Source organism: Tigriopus californicus, chromosome 10 (assembly GCF_007210705.1).
Source record: "Tigriopus californicus strain San Diego chromosome 10, Tcal_SD_v2.1, whole genome shotgun sequence".
Taxonomy (NCBI): Eukaryota; Metazoa; Arthropoda; class Copepoda; order Harpacticoida; family Harpacticidae; genus Tigriopus; species Tigriopus californicus.
The window spans coordinates 7512878-7526780 of NC_081449.1; the positions used below are offsets into that span (position 1 = coordinate 7512878).

At 44.4% G+C, this 13903-nt stretch overlaps 4 protein-coding genes and 1 pseudogene across 5 annotated transcripts in view; 4 read left to right on the forward strand and 1 right to left on the reverse strand.

Annotated features, from left to right (window-relative positions):
• Window positions 1–639: 639 nt before the first annotated feature.
• Window positions 640–1408, reverse strand: LOC131889425 (ER membrane protein complex subunit 7-like; annotated as a pseudogene).
• A 695-nt stretch (window positions 1409–2103) lies between these two features.
• LOC131889426 (iron-sulfur cluster assembly 2 homolog, mitochondrial-like) lies at window positions 2104–2678 on the forward strand. Its single transcript, XM_059238522.1, has 2 exons — window positions 2104–2352; window positions 2484–2678. Exons 1-2 carry the CDS (start codon window positions 2104–2106, stop codon window positions 2676–2678), a joined length of 444 nt encoding a protein of 147 aa, XP_059094505.1.
• A 1277-nt stretch (window positions 2679–3955) lies between these two features.
• On the forward strand, window positions 3956–4869 carry LOC131889427 (uncharacterized). Its single transcript, XM_059238523.1, has 3 exons — window positions 3956–4226; window positions 4294–4563; window positions 4646–4869. The coding sequence occupies exons 1-3, from the start codon at window positions 3956–3958 to the stop codon at window positions 4804–4806; spliced, it is 702 nt and encodes a 233-aa protein (XP_059094506.1). The 3' UTR covers window positions 4807–4869.
• A 3540-nt stretch (window positions 4870–8409) lies between these two features.
• LOC131887931 (CLK4-associating serine/arginine rich protein-like) overlaps window positions 8410–13903 on the forward strand; it is a 20332-nt gene continuing 14838 nt past the window's right edge. The window contains exon 1 of the mRNA XM_059236669.1: window positions 8410–8413. The gene's annotated coding sequence lies outside the window, so the exon portion shown is untranslated. The remainder of the gene's footprint in view (window positions 8414–13903) is intronic.
• On the forward strand, window positions 8528–11690 carry LOC131887933 (tRNA (cytosine(34)-C(5))-methyltransferase-like). Of its 2 annotated transcripts, none has more exons than XM_059236671.1 (9): window positions 8528–8941; window positions 9175–9400; window positions 9465–9620; window positions 9699–9931; window positions 10004–10487; window positions 10552–10715; window positions 10872–11047; window positions 11125–11330; window positions 11398–11690. In XM_059236671.1, exons 1-9 carry the CDS (start codon window positions 8699–8701, stop codon window positions 11646–11648), a joined length of 2139 nt encoding a protein of 712 aa, XP_059092654.1. In that variant the 5' UTR covers window positions 8528–8698; the 3' UTR covers window positions 11649–11690. The 2 variants fall into 2 exon arrangements, with proteins under 2 accessions (XP_059092654.1, XP_059092655.1); XM_059236672.1 differs by having other exon boundaries at window positions 8532–8941; window positions 10555–10715.

The following is a 13903-nucleotide window of genomic DNA, read 5'->3' on the forward strand; positions in this document are numbered from 1 at the left end:
TTGAACGCCAAGCCTTGACATCTAGGTGAGTCTCAAGTACACATTCATTTCAAAACCACTTTCGTCATTTGTCCGTTTGGGTCCTGCCCTCACCTAGTCTCCATCAACATGCAACGTTCGAAGAAGGGGTGAAGCGATCCGCCGAAACTCAAACCGGCACCACACCGGTCAAAAAACAACTTTCAAGGCTGATGGATCCGTTGCAAGTGATATTGACGACCGAGGAGCAACAAACCCAAACTCCCACCCGAAGAGATTTCGATGAAGGTGCTTTTTCCGATGTTGCTCTCGCAAGTAGGAGGGTAGTGTGATTGGTTACGTGGTGCATCCCGCGGGGTTTGTGTGTCAACAATGTTGACCGACTCGAATTATACTAATAAACTTCCATGGATGCCACAGATTGGCCTAAAAGTATGAGTGTAGTTTAATGACAAATCCTAAGCACTAGAAATCACATAACAATTGACAAGCGAAGAGGGAAAATGTGGCTAAAGGGAAAAAAAGTAATTTTTATTCCCAAAATCATTTCCCACGGGTGACGGGTTTGTTCTTCCGTTTCTGTTTGTCCGGAGCACCGCTATTGAAGAAAATTGGCAATCATCTCACTCATCTCGGCATCTAATGAATGAAATACAACATTCACATCATGAATCGGTCCTGATCGCGACAAATTGAAAGGCGTACCTGATTGGGCATATTCATGGATTGTTGCATTTGCTCCATTTCCTTCTTGGTATCCGGATCATTGACCATCTTGGGTAAAACCGTGATGAGCAAGAGCGGAAGAACCATCATCATCACCATCGGGTTCATAAGCATGTCCGTAATTTTCCACTCTTCCCGCTTTTGAAAATATCGATGACGGCCCAAGGACTTCATCTTCAATGGGTAGGGCACCTTGATTGACTTGTGTGGGCTGGACGTTGTTCACTTTCCGAGCGCGGATCTTGCCTTTGGACGTGATATCGATGCGGACCGGCTCGTAGAAGAAGTCCGGATGGAGCACTTCCCACCAAGTAGGAACCCGAACTCAATCCGTGGATGGCAAACGAATTATCCTCCTGAAAGCGAATAACGGGCAAGATTAACGCAACATTGTAAATCCTCTCACCTAGGCCGGAATAGTCCTTCTACACCGGACCTTTAAGAAAGCGACCCGCTTGCCCCCTCCACCACGATCCGGGTTCGCCAATAAAAATCCGTGCCTTTATTCTCAGGCGGCACGACTTTACCCTCGACGCGGAAGAAGGTGGACGTGGATTCGCCATTGGGTGAGGAGGCTTCAGCCGCATCGTTGGTGCTGGCTCGGGTAGGGAGTGACCAGAAAACGCAGGTCAACGCCAGACAGCTCAACACGCCTCGAACCAGAGCCATGATGCTCAGGGAGGTCAATGAGAGGGGATGAGAGGATTGGTAGGGTGTGTCTAGTGCTGTGTCGTCCGCCAATCCCGCAATTGCAGAATGTATGTTTCTATTGGCGATTTCGATTGGATGTCATCGATATCACAATCAGATAGGATCTTTCTATCTGTATCGATGGTCTGCCTGCAGATCTGATGAGCGTGCACAGTGTATGGTGTGTCGTCGTGCTGGTCTTAGCTAGCCTTAGCCTCCAAGCCAGAACGAGCTCAGCAGAGCTCAGCTGAAGCAGAAATGAAAGCAAATCGTCATCAGAGTGACGGTAATACGGTATTGAGCAGCTTGCTCCTTGAGCTAGCTTATTCCTTAAGTGACCAGGTTAATGAAAACAGCCATCAAAGTCGAATTTTCAAGCGGAATTTCAATGGAAATTTGCTGTACTCGTGCATATTTAGACTTTCATTTCTTGGACAGATGTTGAAAAGTAACAGTGTGACCCTGTGATATTCGTATGTGGCTTCGTCTCCTGTCACGCCGTGGCGATAGGACAATACATTCATTGTCCGCTGCTCGTTTGTTTCACTTTTTACTCGGAGGCTCGACTGGCTGGTCAGTGGCCCTTTGACTACAAGTTCTGTAATTCTCATGTCAACGTCTTTATATAAAATGTGGCTGATTGTTGTCGAGTAGGGATCAGAATCCCGTTCAAGCTTCATTCAGTCCTTCCTGCATCACACTCGTGACATGTTGAATCTCAGTCGAGTGCTTCTAAGTCGTGGTCGTGCCGTAGCGATTCCGCTGCCCCAGGCCGCCGGCCTCACTTGGTTCCAACCACCATTGGCTCCTACTCCACGGATCTGGCATCAGATTTCGCCCCGCCTCTCCGCCTCGCCCCAAGCTTCGGCTCCGCCCAGTCTCCGCCTCTCGGATAGCTGTGTGCAACGACTCCAGCAACTCCGTCAAAACGAACCTGAGACCATGCTGCGCATCATTGTACGTAGGATGACATGTTAAAAAATATGTGCCTGGGTGGATGGATGATAGATGGAATTTCTTTATGAAATAGGTGGAGGCGGTGGCTTGTCCGGTTTCAATATCGATTCGATCTAAGTGACCATCCCGAGGTGACCGAAGAAGACCGGGTGATTGAGCGCGATGGAGCGGCTGTGGTGATCGATGAAACGTCGCTGGAGTTTCTGCAAGGCTCCACCATCGATTTCCATCGAGAGCTCATCCGAGCCGGTTTCCGAATCATCGATAATCCCAAAGCGGAGGGCGGATGCTCGTGTGGCGTGTCTTTCTCCGTCAAACTGGACTAATTTGACCCACCTTTGGCTAGCGATAAACTTAGAAGAATGTTAAGAATATAGAGACAGTCGCCATGTTATTAACCAAACTCTCGGAAGAGCGTCGCGAATGTGTGCTATTCTGTCAAGGACGAATGTTTTGCTCATGTGGCGATCAATTCGACGATGTCTGTGAATTAGAGAATCACTTTGTCCGTCATGATCGGCCAACCAAAAAACTGGCCTCTTAATTTCCGTGACATCCAACGTGAATTGGTTGAGCTCGCTCAACGTCTGAAATGATAAACGTGCTGCTTTGTCTGACGAATTGCACGGATCCACGCGGTCTTTGATACGGTTGTCGGTCCCGGAATCTAACCGATATGTGCTCTTAGGAGAATCCCAATTGAATGTGGCTCCATTGAATCGTGTCAAGTGTTGGAATGCGGCCAAGTTTGCCTTTCGTTTTCCGAACTTCAGGATCATTTCCGACAATGGCATCCACGGCAATGGCAACCGACTCAAGATAATCTTCGAATTTTGACGCAACCCGCCTTTACCAGGAAAAAGGCGAGTTCCCGCCCTTACAGTTATCTGGCTCTCGTGGCAGAGACTCTTCTTCTATAATGTCTCTGACTTGTTTTAGGCCTTAAATACGCGTATTTCTGTCCAATTCCTGGGTGCAAGTATCATGTGCTTAATGCAAAATCATGTCCGATGGCTTCGCTCAAACTGTTGAAACAACATTACTCCAAGGTTCATTCTAAACGAACGGAGTCTTGTGAAAGATGCGCTAAAACGTTTGTGAATCCAGATGACTTGCAACGGCACTGGAAAGGATGTGTTGGTCAATCGTTCCAATGCTCGTTTTGCCCAGCTTCTTATAGCTCTTTTGAAAACACTTCAAACGCATTCGCGTCGGAAACATAAGATTTCGATTGGAAAACGCAGTCGGAAAGTTAAAAACTTGGGCCTTGATTCGGCGGAGTATCGCGTAAGAAATTGAAAACTAATTGCCAAATGTAGAGCGACACGAGATATTTTATTTGTCCGTTTTGCCAGCCGTGCCTTTCTGAACGAACGAGGACAAGTCAAATTGCCCCTCGGCCTTCGTATTTACATCTCAATGCCGCTTTGGCCCTGAGCGAGCTCTCGTCGTCGCAAAAAGTCTCGCTGAAAGTCAATCGAGGCATCCAAAAAGACTTTGAACGCCAAGCTTGACATCTAGGTGAGTCTCAAGTACACATTCATTTCAAAACCACTTTCGTCATTTGTCCGTTTGGGTCCTGCCCTCACCTAGTCTCCACAACATGCAACGTTCGAAAGAAGGGGTGAAGCGATCCGCCGAAACTCAAACCGGCACCACACCGGTCAAAAAACAACTTTCAAGGCTGATGGATCCGTTGCAAGTGATATTGACGACCGAGGAGCAACAAACCCAAACTCCCACCCGAAGAGATTTCGATGAAGGTGCTTTTTCCGATGTTGCTCTCGCACTACGATCGGAGCGACCGGTTTGGGCAGCTAGTAGCACGCAAACGAGTCCGAGGATCCCAGATACATGCAACTCATTGATTAAAGGTAATGTCTCATTTAGAGCATTAGCTGTTCATTCATTCACGCAATTATGGAACAATTTGCTCCACAGATGGTTTGTTACCATCGGATGGAGTGAGGTTGGCCGAATCAGGCAATTCTAGCCACACCAATTCGATCTCAACTTCCACCGTGAAGGAAGGGGCACTTCAACGTCCACCCAAATTGGCCGACATCGAGCAATTTTCCACAGAGACTCAAACGGATTTCGTGTCTCAAGGTGTGGGCGAATCGACGGATTGGGATCTGTCCTTTGAGCAATTCGACGCGGGCACCCAATTCGATCTAGACGATATCTTATGCTCAAATTACACTCAAACAGGTCAGCAGTTTCAAAGGTGGATCATGGTTGATTTGCCTGTCCTCTCGACAGGATTATTCTTGATTGTCGCACGTATTTTCAGTGATGGGCACGGAATTGGATCTGGCTGAAAGCCACACGTCCTGTCACGTGGCTGATATGATCAATGCCGTTCATTCGATTGAGACCCAGACGATATCCGACCAAATAAGCAAAGCCCAGTCCTCGATGGAGACTCAAACCGTCTTGGAGGAGTTCATTTGAATGCCCACTTGAAGAAGTGATGTAATACTGAATGATGAATGAGTTGAGGAAACAATAGTATTAATACCAGATGAGGTTTTTCGAAGCGTCCTATCTCATGCTCACAATTTGTATCTTGGCCCAAAAATAGCCAATAATATAATCCGAGCCATCAGCCGGACCCCCACCTGTGAGCCGATGAGCATGACATCCAGGAGATGACCCAAGAAGAAAGAAGCCCAAAGTGGAGAATTTCAGCAACCCGATGGCGGATAACCCAAGTAAAACCGATCGGCTCCGAACATTCCCAGGAATACGGACAGAACCAAGGCCGTATCAAAGTCGTAGCCATTGGTCCATTGACAGGCAATGGGTCGAGTGAACGTCCCATTACCCGTTTCTCGGCAAATGATCCCAGGCACGGCCTGGCAAGGGGCGGGCGCCAGCCGAGTCTGAGGGTGGCAATTCCGTGGTTGTTGAGTTTCAGGATCGATAGGCAAGTCTGTGCAGAGAAATTGACCCGGCAAAAGGTCGGCCGACAATCCCGATAGATCCGATTGGGCGGGATCTCTAGTCCACGATAGAGATCGTGCGAGACAATGCTTGAGGGTGTGGAGTCTGCTACATCGTGTTCCAGGGCTTGTTCCAGGTCTTCCTCCGGCAAAGCCGACATCTCGTCGTTTGACTGGGTCAAATCCACATCCAGGCGGTCGCTTGAGAACTCTTGGCCATGAATATCAGTGGGTTGAAGTAGGAGATAGGATTTGAACAAAATCAAAGCAACAACCCCAAGTTGTGTGCCTCGACCCATAATGACGATTGGCTCGTTTCTACGACTGCAAACTTTTTGATGCGATTGCCGAATTGAATGGAAAAATGAAAAGAATCGAGCAGAGGATTGCTCAAAAACAATAAACAAAGGGAATGAGAGTCAGGGTGACTTACTAGGTGTCAATTATGTGCCGTTATGTAATGTGTTAATTGTATGGAGGTCGTGAAGTTAAAATGAGGCATATCTTAGAAAAAAGTGGGGCAAGTTGTTATTTTTGCGACCATGGGATCCACCGCGACGGATTTTCTTAGACTTGGGCAACATTTTCCCACAAAAGTACAAACAAAAAACCTGGAGGGCTTGTGATAAAACCTGTCTTGAAAATAAAAGATATGCCATCCATGTATGATTGGTGATAAATAGAGCCGTAAAAGTCACTAAACGCTCTAAAAGACCAAATTTGTTTTGGATGCACAGTACAATGCCTGGGAAGCGAGACAAAATGTTTTTGAGTCAATTTGGAATTTACTGCCTTTTAAATTGTGATATCAGCACAACTAAACGGATAAGTGCGAAGAGATTAGGCTAGTTAGTGAAGTAAATTGACGAAAATTGAAGCAGGGTACCCTGATTTTGAGTATTTACCCCAGGGCAAATATCACAGCCAACACAAAACAATGGATTTTTTGTTATTAGTAATTTCAGGTGCTGTACAATATTGATCAAAATGACGTTTACTGTAGTTTAGTCAATTTACTACCTTCTTGGCTTAATATCCTAAAGTGTTAACTTCGACAAGCTGGCAAATTGAAATAAATGACAAAATTAGATGCACAAAATTAGGCGCATGCATGGTGCAGCTTACCTTTGTATGATGTCTTAAATCTTGATCCATGGAATGATATCAGCTACTTAGTTATCCATTCAATACTCAAAGGGAGTAAATGGCTCAACAATTCTTTCAAACATTTCTCCATCTCAAATTTCCAAAAGGATTATTGTGAAAAGCCAAAAGTGACAAAATACCCTGTAAAAAGTTTGAAGACCCCTACATTACTGATGAGAACAAGCAAGGAAAACCAAATTTCAAAGGGATTCAAGCAAACAAAAACAAGCAAATCATTTCAAAGAAACAAATAAAAACCAAACAACCAGGGAAAGGGAACTCAAGAAAAGGTTTGAAAATCTTGTCCTTATTTGACTCACACACTGAGCAATTTTATTATTTCTAACTTAAAAAACAGTTTGTTACAGTACATCCTGGTTTAGGAAGATGATTGAGATTTACTTTGTTTGTAATTTCTTTTCTTATGTACTCCAACAGCGTTAAATTTCTTAAGGTAATACGGTTCCTCTTTAGGGCATGTCAAGTGAGGGAAATTCAAGGAGAAGTGTAGTCCGGTAACCTGATTTTAGGCATTTTGTGGAGAGAGCACTAAAACTAACATCCTAGTCAACTTGCACCATCTGCCTGATGACACTCATGTTAAAGAATCTTTAGGTTAAAGTAAGTTGAAATGCAAAAATTCAGCCCCATGGGATGAGCATGACCTATCATAGGGCCATGGCCGCTAGACTATCCAAGTTTGAAGAGCCATAACTTCGGCTGTATTCATACATGGAGTACGTCAGTAGTGGAGTGGAAAGTTTGGTCAAAGATCAAATGTCTTCTAGCGAGGTTTTGTAGAGCTAGGTGTAACCCCCTGGTCAGATGCATTCCTTCTTCATATTCAAGTACTTGATTAGGAGGTAACACAAAACTGAAACGTCTTCTAGAGAGGATGGTAGGTAGATGGTAGGGAGGTTCCTTCATAAGGCGCCTCAAAAAACAAGTAGACCTTGTTGACCCAGGATTACTTGACCAGCTCAAGTTACCATCGGAGGGGGCAAGGATGGATACCATACGGCCAGCTTGAGTTGGTCAATGGACACTGTTGAAGTGTTCCCATTGATTTTGACATCAAAAGTCTTGGGAGTATGTTTTCAAACATGGTAGGGTCCTTCATAAGGCGGGTCAAAAGAAAGGAGACCTTGTCAACCCATTGCCATACAAATAGGCAAGCTAACAAGGCAAGGGGTACAAAACATGTTGTCAAAGAGTAAAAATGAGAGGGTGGAGGCATGAGTGTCCACATGTTCACCCATATTGTTAGTGATCTGTAGGTGCCACATCTGACCCGGGGTTTCAACATAAAGCTCCTGGAACAAGAAGGCTTGTCCCCTATAACTGTTGAGCCGGTGAGATGTTGCAATTATTTTTTGGAGAACAATGGATTCCAAAAAGTACCCAGGGTAAGTGATGTATCCACTGACATCTCACCAGTCTAGGGCGTAGTGCCTCTTTCAGTTGTTTATGGAACTGCTTGATGAGTCCATTCACTCCATTGGACTGAGGGGGGTAGGAGGTGGTGTGAGGAAGGTTGGTATCTAACATATTGAACAGTTCATCCCAAAGAGCTGACTGAACTGAGCTCCCCTGTCAGTGACATTATTATCAGGCAAGCCAAATTGGCATATCCACCCTGGAGAGCCAAAACCTCAGTTAGTGATACAACCTCTGGCCAATGGGTGAACCAGTCCATTATGGTCAAGGGGTATTTTAACCACGTTGGCTCTTTGGCAGTCTAGGCACTCAGCCATCCAACAATTCACGTCTCAATTGATTTTTGATATTGTCTTTGATTTTACTCCATGGAATAACGTCGGTTCACTCGACAAGCCCTATAGCTTCCTTACAATGGACAAAATATGGTTTACATTTTGCACTTCAGAGACTCTTGGTGAGTCAGCCTCTACAAAATAAAGGGCTGATTGGGCCAATTTCTCTTTATTGAATTATTTTTTATTGAAAAAATATTAAGGTTTCTTTACATTTAGCCCCACCGTAACCCAAATAAGCTGGGGAAAAAATGGACTTTTGAAATGCTTCATCCATGGTCGCACTTCTTGAGTTGTGCGTTTGTTTTGTTTTCTTGATCTCTCCCTCCAAAAAAGGACAACAAAAATTCAGCCGAACGACAGGTAGGATGCATTTGGTGGACTGTTATTATTAGTACTACACGTGGTTGAGAGAACGTACAGTCCCAGTCCATTAGACATTGCTCCTTCCATTGTGAAATTCAAAGGACTAATCAAAGAATCATGGGCGGGATTCGTCGAAACAAGCGCCGCCAAAATCACGACAAGAAACCCCGTGATCCGAGTGATTGGTCCGGTCACAAAGATGGCCGAGGTTATAAGGATATTTTACGCGAGAACGCGAAGTTCGTGGACTTTTATCGGGCTCAAAAACTGACCGACTCGGAGGAGGAGCTCCAAGAGATGGTGCGAGCCTTTCAGCGCGATCTACCCGCGTCATTCCGCATTACCGGATTCCGATCTCAGGTTTGGCATTCAAATTTTGGATGGAAATTCCCGATCATCCTTTCATTCAAAAGCTGGACAGATCCACCAGATCCACCAGATCCATCCTCCTATTTGGTGATAGATCGGATGTAACGTAAATGTATAGCTAGATATATTAGTTCGTTTTATTTGGAAGTTCCATTCCCAGAAGTGGTCAAGAAGTACGGGCAGAACACGCTGACCGAATCATTGTTTTAAATTGAAATGTCTAGGCCGTGGCGGTTCGGAACATTATTGAGAGTCAATTCTTTCGCGAGTTGGCCATCTTGAAAGAGCAACAAGCCGCTGAGTCTGGAGATTGCCCCGTGGTAGAGCCCAAATGCTTGACCTGGTATCCGGATCGGATGGCTTGGCAACTCAATCTCAGTCGCAAAGACATTCGTCGGGAAGAGGCCTACTTCAAACTACACAACTTCTTGATCTCGGAAACGGATTCTGGTAAGACCATTCTTGACTTTTGATCAGAAAAACTTAATCTGACGCACATTTCTTCCCTCCATAGGCAATATCAGTCGACAGGAAACGGTGTCCATGATTCCCACTTTGGTTCTGGATGTTCAATCTCATCACAAAGTTTTGGATATGTGCGCCGCACCTGGTTCTAAAACGGCCCAGCTAATCGAGGCTATTCATTCGGACGAGACCCAAATCCCCGAAGGTTCGTCAGCAAGCTGGTTCAATCGCATGAAGCAGTTGTTGAAACTCTTTTTTTTTTAACCGCCTTCTCTATTCACAGGTCTAGTGGTGGCCAATGATTCGGATAATAGCCGTTGTTATTTGCTAGTTCATCAAGCCAAGCGTCTGCAGAGCTCCAACTTTATCGTCACGAATCATGACGCCACGATCTTTCCGAAAATCCATTTGACCCAAGCCGATGGCAGTTCGTCCGTCATGAAGTTTGATCGCGTCCTTTGTGATGCCCCGTGCTCCGGAGACGGAACCATGCGCAAGAACGCCGACATTTGGCCCGTAAGATTAGTCTGGGCTTGAACATGGGAAAAAAAATTACCTCTTTTCTGATTGGAATTGATTTTTCTGTAGAAATGGAATGGAGCGAATAGCTGCAACCTGCACGGGATCCAATATCGCGTGGCCAAACGCGGCTTAGAACTCTTGGCAGTGGGTGGGAAGATGGTGTACTCGACTTGTTCGCTTAATCCTGTCGAGGACGAAGCCGTGATCGCTAGGATTCTGTCGGAATGCGAAGATACGGTAGAGCTCGTAGACGTGTCGGCCGAGGTGCCCGGATTAAAGTTCAAGCCTGGACTTTCACAATGGGTATTGGCCGACAAGGAAAACAAGTTCTACGCCAAATTTGATGAAGTACCGGAAGTGCATCACTCTTTGATGCGACCCAGTATGTTTCCACCTCCCGTGGGTGAAGTCGAGAAACTTCACTTGGAACGATGCATGAGGATCCTGCCCCATCAGCAAGACACGGGTGGATTTTTCGTAGCTTGTCTGCAAAAGAAAGCCCCGTGTCCCTGGGAGAATAAGAAGACATACGAGACCTCGGAGAAAAACGGTGAGTTCAAAGATTTGAATTGAAGTGCCGTTTGGTGGCCCTGACTTGAATGCCTTGGTTTCAGTAGAAAATGGCAAGAGACCCAACGCAGACGATGAGACCCGAACAAATCCAAAGAAGAAGCAATCTCGTTATCAAGGATTCAAGGAGGATCCTTTTATCTACCTGAAAAAGGAAGATGCAGAGACAGAGTTTGAGGAAGTCAAAAACTTTTTTGAAGTGTCGGATGTAAGTATGTTGGAAATGGAATTCATTCGGTTACAGGTTTCAAAAGTTTGATAACAAGATTGTGGCGAAAGATATCAATATGGCTGTAGTCATGGCTAAAAATATATTTTGTGAAAAACCGGTATTTACAAAGTTTCATTGTTTCTTGGCAAGCAGGTATTGAGAAAGGAGATGTTTCTCACAAGATGTGCCACGAGCCGCAAGAACCTCTATTTTACATCCATGCTGGTCCGGAACATCTTGGAGTCCAACCAAGATCGATTGAAGGTCATCAACACCGGGGTGAAAGCTTTTGCTAAATGCGAAAACAAAGGATCACCCTGCGCACTCAGGTACACACCATCTGTCATACCTCACATGGCACTAGTAGTTTCATCTAATAAAGAAAACATCGCTTACATTTATGTAGATTGGCCCAAGAGGGCTCTTTGATGACAATCCCATTTATCAAGAAACGCATTGTGACGCCCACCAAAGCCGATTTGGAAACCATGCTTTTAGCCAATGATATCGACCTGCCTCCGAAAATTGCCGATTTGAGCGAAGTGGCGCGGAATCAATTGAATGCCCTGATCACGGGCAGTATTGCACTCATTTACGAGGAGAAAGAAGACGGTAAGACCCCTCATAGTAGTTATATGTTGTTGGTCATATCTCACAAATGATTTACTTCTACGGTTAGGCAAAACGTCGCTACTGGTTGAACTCGTGGGTTGGAAAGGCAAGGAGACCTTGAGAGCGTATGTGCCTAAGAATGAACGAATTCATTTCCTTCGTCTTATTGGGGGGGATACGAGCAAATTTGAGAAAAACAAATTCGACATCAAACGCGGAATCCAACAGAACCAACAGAAGTCGGACCCGGAGGTCAAAATTCAGGAGCCACCACAATCGTTAGTTGATACTGAATCCATTATCCAAAAAGCCACATGAGAGACATAAAAAATCTGTAATATAGTGCGCAGCCGCTCTAAATTTTTTTTTCGACACAAATAGGGGTTTTTCAAATTTTCGCTTTCTACTCCTTTGTATCCATGGAACAACTGACAAACCAGTTCACACTACCATTTTGCAGTGTGGGTTGTGCGAACTCATTTGACCCGCTGACTCCTCAAAACTTGACCATAGAATTATCGTCGTTCATCAGTACAATCAAAATCAACAGAATTAGGATCTTTGGAAAAAATGGGTGGGTTTCTAAACCTTGTCAGTGCTGAAGCACGTTGATGCTTGCACCCAGCCCAAAGGCTAGCTTTTGGACAAGGAGGCAAGGAGATTACTTCCATCAACAAACCTTTGGTGGTGGAAGCACTTGACAACAGATACTCTAGATGTAGCCTTTCTCCCCCAAGAAGGTCAGGAATTAGAATTACCTAACGCTAGAGCAAGTAGGGCATCTGAGCAATATCAAATTTAAGTTGCACATTGAAAGCAGACAAGTAAAATGTAAAAAGCCGGTTGTCCAGACGCTCATCCCAAATGGTGCCCAAAACTAGCCAAACACAGACCTAAAAAATATTATAATAAAGAGTGTAACAAGGAAATTTGTGATTTTTTTTCACCCATACGTATGTCACTCGTCAATGAGATCCAAGACTTGCAACAATGATCGGTGTAAGCCCGTACATATTAAGGGTATCTTCGATTAACAACTGATTTTATTGCTGACGGTCAATCATCGATAAGTAGAAAGGATATAGATACAACATCTCCCTTCCTGTGAATGGTTAATTTCAACAAAGAAATCTAAATAAGTGTAAAATTCAAACTTCATTTTCACACCTGGAAATGGACCGATTTTTCCTGATATGGTTTTAAATATATCCTATTCCTTAACTGCTTCTTCCCATTAACGTCGATATCGTATGAACGACCATTTGGTCGAATGGCTCTGGTGTCCCAACGTTTTGAATGTGGGTTTTGAATTAAAACTTGGGATCGCCATCGTTTTGTTTTGAAACTTTTGCTTTTCCTCCAGATTGATGGGATCATAAGCGTCTGGGTGAGCTGGGATCAATGTACGTTGTCGCCTATCACATAATAATTGAGTAGGACTTAATTCTTTTGATAGTGGAGCATTCCATTCGCGGAGGGCAACCAAGAAATTTTCCAGTTGTCGCACTTAAGTAAAAGATGTTTCATCGATTTCACTGAGGATTATATGGCGACGAAAGCTCATGAGTTATACCAAAAGAAGAACAAAAGTCCTCGCAGGGTCCTCGAAATTGAGGACTAGACCTTAACATAGCCCAAAAAATATATTCTTGTCCATCTTCATTTCTGACCTTTTTTCTTTTCTTCCTGTGATGATACGTAGCAAAAAGAAAGAGGACTTCTGAGAACAAGGACTTTATTCAGTTGCGGGTCAAATAGGAACAAATCTAATGATAAAGTGAGCAAAAGTGCCCTAAGCAATAGCACTAGACTCTGAAAAAGATAAATTGTAAACTGTACCATAACATTGGAAAAACTTTGAAAGTGTCCTAATGTCAAGCATTGCAATAAAAAAAAATTAATTTCTTGTCAACAAAATGAAGAAGCACAACCGATCGCGCAGTATAGGGGCTCGGCAGCTTCGGAAAATTCATAATGTGTTGATCGAAGGGAAACATCAGAATGAAAAACTTATTTACTTCAACCTATTCAAGAAAGCATGTCCAAATCCATCGACCGAACTTGGAGAACTTTGGGGCCGTGGACGGCCAAAGAAAAATAAACAACCCATTGGTCTTCCATTTTACTCTAGCTGCGGCAAAGCCTCTCAAGTACGGGTCTTGTTAAGGGATGGGGGTGTGGCGGGAACGCTACTGACAATCCTGTATGAGCAAGAGTGAAAACATGTTGAGAGCATTGTCATGTATCAAAACTAGTAGAAATACATTTAGTGTCTTGTTACGGAATTTAAGTAAGATTAATTAATAATTTCTCGTCTTGAACTGCTGGAAATCTCATTCCCAGTAACGGTTATGAAATCCGCAAAAAAAAATATTCCATCACTCCCGTTCAGGTTCGTTTAATCATCATCAAGTATTTACTACAATACTTTCTCAATAGGGCAGCTTCCAATTGTCGTCTCAAGATGCCTCTATGCAGCTGCCGTTCAGATTGATCCTGAGCCGGAAGCTGTAAGGAGATATCCTGTCCAGGACAGTCGAGTCCAAGTTCCGGGAGGATCAGGCCAAGTTCTG

What these genes read in the sequence shown, in the direction of transcription:
- LOC131889426 (XM_059238522.1), top strand. Translation starts at nt 2,104, where the DNA reads ATGTTGAATCTCAGTCGAGTGCTTCTAAGTCGTGGTCGTGCCGTAGCG. An exon ending in AGACCATGCTGCGCATCATT is followed by an intron (nt 2,353 to 2,483) that starts GTACGTAGGATG and finishes GACCATCCCGAG; the next exon opens with GTGACCGAAGAAGACCGGGT.
- LOC131887933 (XM_059236671.1), top strand. Translation starts at nt 8,699, where the DNA reads ATGGGCGGGATTCGTCGAAACAAGCGCCGCCAAAATCACGACAAGAAA. An exon ending in CGAGACCCAAATCCCCGAAG is followed by an intron (nt 9,621 to 9,698) that starts GTTCGTCAGCAA and finishes CTCTATTCACAG; the next exon opens with GTCTAGTGGTGGCCAATGAT. An exon ending in CGAGACCTCGGAGAAAAACG is followed by an intron (nt 10,488 to 10,551) that starts GTGAGTTCAAAG and finishes CCTTGGTTTCAG; the next exon opens with TAGAAAATGGCAAGAGACCC.
- LOC131889427 (XM_059238523.1), top strand. Translation starts at nt 3,956, where the DNA reads ATGCAACGTTCGAAAGAAGGGGTGAAGCGATCCGCCGAAACTCAAACC. An exon ending in ATGCAACTCATTGATTAAAG is followed by an intron (nt 4,227 to 4,293) that starts GTAATGTCTCAT and finishes TTTGCTCCACAG; the next exon opens with ATGGTTTGTTACCATCGGAT. An exon ending in CTCAAATTACACTCAAACAG is followed by an intron (nt 4,564 to 4,645) that starts GTCAGCAGTTTC and finishes ACGTATTTTCAG; the next exon opens with TGATGGGCACGGAATTGGAT.